The following is an 8,489-nucleotide window of genomic DNA, read 5'->3' on the forward strand; positions in this document are numbered from 1 at the left end:
TATTTACACCGTAGCGTTAATACAGCTATCCTTTTAGCCAAGTGTAATAGTAATACAATCGTGTACGTGAATAAAAACACTCGAATCTATGAAAATGACAGGTAAAAAATTCTTAAAAAACATGTAATTTCTATACATTTGAGAATAATTTAATAACGTTTGCGAATGAATAAATTCCACTTAGATAAAGGGCAGCAATTCAGACAGTCTTGAAGTAAATCATCTTTATCCGTTCCCTACACCTTGTCCTCTTAGTACTTCAAGGTATTTTTGGAAAGATAGTGGTTTAGTGTTAAATAAAACGTAAATTAAAGAAAAAAACGATACGTTACATTAATCCACACTAAAATCAAAATGTTCCAGAATCGTTTGATATCGCTTCTTTATTGTCATTTTTGCCATTTATCAATTCACCCGAAAACTACACAATCTTATCGTTCGTCAATTGTCAATTGGTACAGTATAACGCACATATCTAGAACAGTGAAAAATAGACTATATTATTTTAATAATAAAGTGCTATATACAATGTACTTGTCGAATCCCGGATATTCATTCGAAGACAAAACAGACAGTGAATGTTATTGATTGTATTTGGATCAATTTAACAGTCATTTAGACGTTTATTATACCTTATAAGTATGATTTTATAGAGATAAGAATCATTGTGTTTCTGTGCGTTTGCATACCATTGCTGTAAATTCAGTCACAGTTGAAAAATTTAAATTCAATGCAGTTGTGCAGACTTTTCATTTTATGTTATGATCAAAAGTAATCGAATTTTTGGTGTCTTAGAGAGGGCAGTTTAAATCAAATTGTTTATTTCAAGTAGGTTTTTCAGGCACTTACAAAACGTTTTTATTCATGACTCGTAGTGTAGTGTTGCCAATATGTTATTTTTACGTTGTAAAAATGTATGTTGTTCTTCTAAATAAAATGTATTTTTATTTAGAAGAACTAGCAATAATCTTAGAAAAAGATTCATAAGTAAAATTTACTAAAAAACGTAATCTAGTAAAATTGAGAAATGTCCAAATCGGAGAGAATTAATATCCAATAATGGAAAATCCGGTAAAGTATGGTAATCCGGGTGGTTATAGAGGCGTTGTAACAATTTCTAAAAACGTTCTCTTAACTAATTAACAAAGGTACCTACATCTATTTACAAAAAATGTTTTATCAAAATGACTTCTAAAATTCGAACCAAACATTATGTATTAGATCCAAACATTCTCTCAACTCCCTTATAAGTTTGCAAATATGCTGTTGGATAAACTTCGAGGAAACTTTATTTATTTTTTGGCGTACTTCCCTGTAAAGTTGTGGCTCCCGGCCGCGGCGCTCGCGAACAAACTTTAATTGATATGTATTTGCTTGAACAACACTCGAAGTTTTGTGAACAAACTTCGTCTGTATATGTACTTAATTAAAGTACTATCTATAAATGTGAAATGGAGACGAGTGAATGAAATTAATACAAGTGAAAGTATTTAAATAACATCACCCTGTACTTGTCTCACTGCTGAACTTATCCCTTTCGAAATATAGGGATTCATTGAGTAACGCGGGTTTTTGACTCAAGCTTAATTTTTAAACGACTCACTCCGGAACTTAAATTTTGTTTAAGCGTGCACACATGCACAGCCACATACGTGCATTACATAAATGCGCATATTGGGTTTGCCGTGGTAATATAAATGTATCGGATATCCGTGCACTCTAATATTTTAAATATTCCTAAACTCTAGCGCAGTGGTTTCCTCTCTTAGATATCGGTCTTCGCGGCTAATGTTTTTTTGCGGAGTTCAATTTGAGCTCGTTTCAATATGGCGTCCGTGATATATTTTGATCTTGCTGTGAATATTATTAATTTCGCGAATGTTATAGCTAAAAATTGCAACTTATAAAAAATACAATACCATTAAGAATAAATGCAAAATTACTGCAACTGTGAGCTTACTACAAACTGATAGGGTGAGACCATTGCTATTGTGGAAGCGAGACAACACTAAACCCGAATGTAGTGCCGTCTCGCTCTACAACAGCTCTTCTTCAAGAGCTCATAGTACTTACTGAAATTCTGAAACCACATTATTCACTTAAAAAGTTTGAAGTAATTTAAGTAAGTTATGAATTTTCATGCGACTTGTCAGTTGTTAGTTTATTATTGTTTGAAAGATAAGCAAGTTTGCAGACGAAATAAGAGTTTAATAATAATGCAGTTTTAGAAACACTTTAAAGTTTATGCAAATTTAAATTTAAAAGTCAATGTATTAAAATCTAAAATTGATTAAATTCAATGAACAATATTTTTGGACATTTACACGTTAGTCACACTTATGTAGCACGTACGTACTTGAATTTTAGAAATACATAGCGATAATTCTTTACTTGAATGTTTATAACCACTTACAACATTACAAGTACTTAAAACTTATCCGAAAGATAATCTTTATCGTTCATGATTATACATAATTGCATTACAAGATACTACGATATTATTGTGATACTGACTGTTTATATAAATGCACACCGATGAAAATACTATTGTATCTATACTGTACTCGCCGCCAAATCATTATAAAAACGTTTTCATCCAAACTAATTATATCCTAATTTTCTTTTACAGGTAGTCATCGTTCGCGTGTTTCGCTGATTAGATAAGATAAAAAGATGTAACAAGGACAGATGATACGATCTACAGAATCGCGATGTGGAAGTTGTGCAATGCTCACTAAACATTCAAATGTTCTAAACTAAGAACGCCATTTTGTGAATAACGGTTTTATATAAATTTCCAAATTTTAAAATCATGATCACATGACATTCGGTCTACAATCGAATAAGGTGCCAGTTCAAATTTTAAAAAATGTGTTCATGTTGAAATTTTTAAAATATTAAAATAAGAAAGTGCAATTAGTGTGAAAAAAAAATGCAACGTCAAAGTCTATAATGACAAACGAATAGTGAGGGGAAAGTGTTTTGAGTGGCCAGTGTTTTTAAGATGGTGTATTAGTGACAGTGTTACGATGGGTTGCCAGTTGGGTAAGCTAGCGGCGTCTGAGCGGCGCGGCAACAACGCGGGGCCGGCTATCAGCGATGGGCCCCCGCCGGCCACGGATCCCCGCCTGCCGCTGACTGCCAAGCAGAAATACTCGATGCTTGCCTCGTGGAAGGGCATCTCGAGAGCCATGGAGAAGACTGGCATCTGTATGTTTATTAAGTAAGTTGGCTTTATTTGATTTTTAACTATCGCTGGGATACTAATAATAGGTACTACCATTTTTATTACGTTCAAGAAAAAAATTAAGAGCAGGTTACTTCTCATAGGAGCCATTTGATACCTTATCATATTATCATCAACATCTATGATCCGGTTTTTTATTAATCTACAAGAGTATTATAGTTGTTTGATGAGACCTTACCCGAGATTCCGATTCAGTGATTTAATACCAATCACGTTTTCGTCTATGTTGGGTGCTTTTCCCCATAACAATAATCCACCATAGCCACAAATAGCCACAGACAGGGATTTCAACTTAATTTTGAGTAGCCTTCGTCATCAGTTAACGGATAAACCAGATTAAAACCCCAACCCGGACTGCCGAAGTCAACTCGTTTTGCCGCCATTAACATGCGTTGATGAGTTTTAATCTTCACTCAAGTGAAGTACAGTCATCAAAACAAATCGACAAATGCAAAGAAAGAAAATGGAACTGGAAAACACGTTCACTATCATTCATGATTCTAGTTCCCACGTTTTAAAGAGGTTTTTATAATATATCAGCGAACTGCTTTTTTGAAGCTGGTCTGTGGGTGCAAGGCACCGCTATACTATAAATATAGTAAATCTCGATTCTTCTTTGAGAATAGACCTTTTTTTTGTAAGGCGGCGTAATCATCCTTGGCACCCGCTCCCGGAGACGGAACGGAAAGGATCAGATTCTTACTGACTAAAACTAAATGGCATCCGCGTTGTTGTGCCGTCGTATGGCAATGCGTTGCAATCTTTCATACATTTGGCAACAGACCTGGTTTAATGACTTTTAGACCAGGCACTGATGTCTTATTGACTTTACGTATCCTAATAGTCATATCTGAGCGAGATGAAATGTTCTGAAATTCAGTTGTTTTTTTTTTCAATTATTTTCGTTGCTGACTGTACAAGTGTGTTATTGGTGCATAATGCATATATAAGTACTTTAATCTTTTTGTTACACGATACTGCTACGCTATGCTACGTAAAAAGGACTTCTGTCAGAGTGCATCTCACTTTAATTTTGCTTTTAAAAAGGTAATAGAAGATTTTCTATGTATGTTTTTCTAAGTTATATCTGTTAACTATAATTAAGCTTAGTAAAGAAAAAGTGGTATTCAGCTGAATCTAACTGGACTTAAGCTAACCCAATTTTCCACAATTGTCCATAGTTACTTATATAACACATTAACTTCTGAAGAAACTGAATCACAATACTAAAAAACGCACAGGGAACCAAAATTATTTTAAAATGCGGTGTAGTCATCATCATGGTCTTTAACTGACTTCAAGACCACAATGTGATCGACAATCTTAAGACCGGAAAATATACGTAAGGACTACACGTGTAACTGTAGATAACCTTTTATCTATTTCACAAGTACCTATATAGGCTCTTGAACTATCTTAAAGACAAGGTTTAAGATAGCTATTTTAGTTCTTTGACAATATTTCAAGCCATCCAGCTATGTTAGTCTACCAGATACTTTGTTGCTATTCAAATTCACCATTAATTTCTTTTCTTTTTTTAAAAGACGACTCCCGCACTAAGGAATTTAATCCTTGTGTCGCGGGGGGTTTCAACAAACCACATGCACAGTGACACCCATTATAATAATATGTCAGTAGATTTAGCCTAAACCTGTCAGTGTTTCAACGCCATATGCAAAAGCTATTTGAAAATGTATGAAATCGTTCGTTTGCTGTTGGAAAAACAGCTTTTATTTGTTTATGGTGCCGGTTTATTCATTCAACTGTTGTCGTCTCCTTTTTTCAAAACTTCTTCTGTTTGACAGTTTTCTTTTGTTAAGTTTCTTGCATTTTAATGATCAGTGTCTGCTTCCACGTATTTTATTTATTTGAAAAGAAACCTTTGATATTGCCCTTCAATAATCTGTATCAGTTTCCTTTGCAACGAAAATATTTACGTTTTTACATTATTTACATTTACTTCATTTGAATACATACTTCTTATGCTTAAACCTTAATCAAGAAAATATGTATAAAGCATTCAGGAGTTAATAATAGAAAATTATCGCTTAAAGTATTGATTATAAACCCTCTGTACTCTTTCAGAATAAAATGCGTTCAATGGCTACACCTCCCCTTTAGACAAACGATGACTTCCACACATACATTATCAATTACTCCCCTCTCTCCCCTAACCAGATGGCCATGAGGGGTGGAACGGGGTCCACTTAGCATATTAAAATCATTATGTAAAACCTCTATAAGGTTGAAACATTGACAGCCGTCACCTGTCAACAAACGGTTATGGTGATTGAATTGTGTAAAAAGAGAATGTTCTGCTATTTTTCTATTTGTTATTTTGGTATTATATAATCGTAAGACAAAAATATGCTTTCTTCTATATAATAGAGCGGTCTTGGATGAAAACGGCGTATTTTTACTGATATTATTTTTAATTAATTCGATGAATTAAAGTTGCTATTATACGACCATAAATGGTTATGAGTTTTGTCTAAATCCGTTCTGTGGATTTTGAGTGAAAGAGTAACAAACACCCTTACAACAATGCTTTCGCGTTTTTAATATAAGGAGGGTGAGAACGACATTACAAATATTTAAATAATACCTACAAATAATAAAAACAATCCTTTAACAATGTATAACCTCTTTCTAACAAAACTGCGAAAGGTATAAAACAAATGCTTTGCTTAGACACAATGAATCAGATTGTATAAAAACACTAGAAACAAATGGTTGAAGAAAACTCTTTGAAACAATACGGACAATGCTAAACGATTGCTTACGCTAAAGGGGAACTGTATTGTACTGAGAGGAACTTTACTATTAGCTGTTGTTCGTCTACTTTGTACTGTTACTAGCTATTGTAATCGTACGTTATAGACTGGGCCAATTGTTGCTATGCATTCATACGTCATAATATAGTCTGCTAAGCATGTATAAAAAATAGATTTTTCCACTGAATGCCACTAATGCACACAGATGACACATTAATTCTTGATAAGGAATGTCATTCTCACTTTTGAAGTTTTCTATTCGAATTCGTACAATACCTAAATATAATTCTGAAATTCAATCAAAACCGTTTTAATTAAACCAAACATAGTTTTATTTTGATCCGATCAAATATCGAATAACTATCCTGCTATTTAAATAGAGAACAAAACCAAACGATTTATTTACATGTTTCGAGTTAACCACAAACTAGCCAGTGACGTTTCCATGTTCGAATTCAAATACTTGTTTCGAATTTCAAACGCTGAAATTCCAAATGAACTTGTTATTTTGCTCCAACGTTAAATCCGACAGCAGATTTGAATAATTTTGCAATATTCCAATTTTGAACGAAATTCGTTAATGTTTTCACATTAAGGTTTAATTGACAATGAATGCTTCCGAACGCCGATATTGTTTCATTACGCATTTGCTTAGACAAAATATTCAGGACTTTGAAGTGACTTCGCAATGGATTTCGTGCCCATTATTTTGATCGCCCAATTAACTTTTAGTACTTGATCGTGTGTTGATTTAATTATACTTAAATTGCCATTTACATACAAAACAGTTCATTACAAAGTCACGCGGCAAAATCGCACAACTTTATCGTGTTAAGTGAAACCTGCCTTAAATTCAATTATTGTTTATCGATACGATTTCAATTAAGTTCTGAAATTGTATTTGCGAACTCTAGCTATAAACAAATCTATTTTAAGTACGCTGGCAATACCGAATTTTGTCTCAACAAGGTTTTATATAACTTAGTCGTAGTTCGACCCTGACGAAAAGCTTTTTGAACGGTATTTTAAGCCTTTTACGAGCAAAATATATTCCAAGTAGCAACGCCTAACGTAATTCCATAATTACCTCGTTAATTAATTAATGGGCGCTAACAGTCTGGAAAGGCTATCAAATCTGCAGGAGCTTCAAAAGGTCAGTTCAAAAGATCATATAAATTATTCTCTCTTAATTTTCATGAACCGAGGGCTTGTGTACTTATTCTGGTGTCCTTAAACCTCGTGCCATCGTAAAAGCGAGACGCCGATAAGCGTAATGTAGTGCGTTGTCTCTCTTCCACATATTCCGATAATGATCCGATATAATTTAAGAGTACATAATACCTAGTTTTTTTTTTCACTTCTAAATGTCGATATAGAATATACTTTGTAGTGTAGTGCGTTGTTCCTCTTCCACATATGTCGATAGCGATACTTTAAGAATACAAAATACAGTTTTATTTTTTTTACATCTAAATATCGATAGCGGATATAGATTTTGAATAAGACAATGTTCTATTTTCGTATGAATGAAAGATAAGATTGCTTAAGTGTAGTCATCAATTTTATCGATATCGATCAATCAATGATAAGTATTGAGACGTTTTCACTCAAAAACAAAATAATAATAGCGTCTTCATAAGTAATTCATAAAAATAATCAGTTTTAATAATAAGTGGTTAAAAGGAAACGGCTATTTCTACTTTCTCACACTAAGATCCTTTTATCTTATCAAAAGAAAACCGTGTTTTCGTAGATAGTGCTTTTATTATAAAGATTTCCTTTAATACTTCAAGAACTCTCCATTAATACCTAGGTCTCGAATTACGTCAATAACCTTCCTACCCTTTAGTAAACTCTTTGACTTGAGAGCAATAGGAGCGAGCCATGGGTTGAATAAATCACGTCTTATTTTAACGTACACTTCCGTGCAACTGACGTACCTTAATAAAATTACAGTACGGGCCGTTTGAAGTGCACAGACCAAGCTCAAAGGCGCTACTAGTACATTTTAAAGTTATGTTATAGCCGTTGTGGGAAAGAGAGGCCGCTCTACATCATGTAGTGCTCTATCCCGCTTCCACATTTGCAAGTTACTTTGATGTGGTGGTAGGCCCCCAGGACCTATTTTGCTCGCATTATGCTTTTATTAGCCCTTTGATGATCGGCAGACATTTTAGTTGGCTTGACGTGTAGTTAGTTTTAATAATAGTTCATATTAAAGTTTGCTTTAAAGAATTTATACTGTCGCGTTGGTTAGAAATAAGACGAATTAAAGAAATTCAGAATTTTTGAAGACTCAACTTTTAAATAATAAAATTTCTCCTTATTACATTGTTTATAACAATTTGTGTAATGTAGATAAGATTTCATTTTTTCAATTTCAGTTTATTAATATGATGAAGTAAACGCAAGGTTTATTTCTCTTTAATCATTTCTCTTTTATATTTTAACAAGATTTCAACTTCAGA

At 33.4% G+C, this 8,489-nt stretch overlaps 1 protein-coding gene across 2 annotated transcripts in view; it reads left to right on the plus strand.

Moving 5' to 3' along the window:
- LOC113495629 (neuroglobin-like) overlaps positions 1 to 8,489 on the plus strand; it is an 86,405-nt gene that overhangs the window by 60,496 nt on the left and 17,420 nt on the right. For both annotated transcript variants that reach the window (XM_026874454.1, XM_026874455.1), the window contains exon 2: positions 2,630 to 3,223. In XM_026874454.1, the coding sequence (XP_026730255.1) occupies positions 3,030 to 3,223 (194 nt within the window). In that variant the 5' untranslated portion in view covers positions 2,630 to 3,029. The remainder of the gene's footprint in view (positions 1 to 2,629; positions 3,224 to 8,489) is intronic.

This window comes from Trichoplusia ni, chromosome 7, assembly GCF_003590095.1.
Source record: "Trichoplusia ni isolate ovarian cell line Hi5 chromosome 7, tn1, whole genome shotgun sequence".
NCBI lineage: Eukaryota > Metazoa > Arthropoda > Insecta > Lepidoptera > Noctuidae > Trichoplusia > Trichoplusia ni.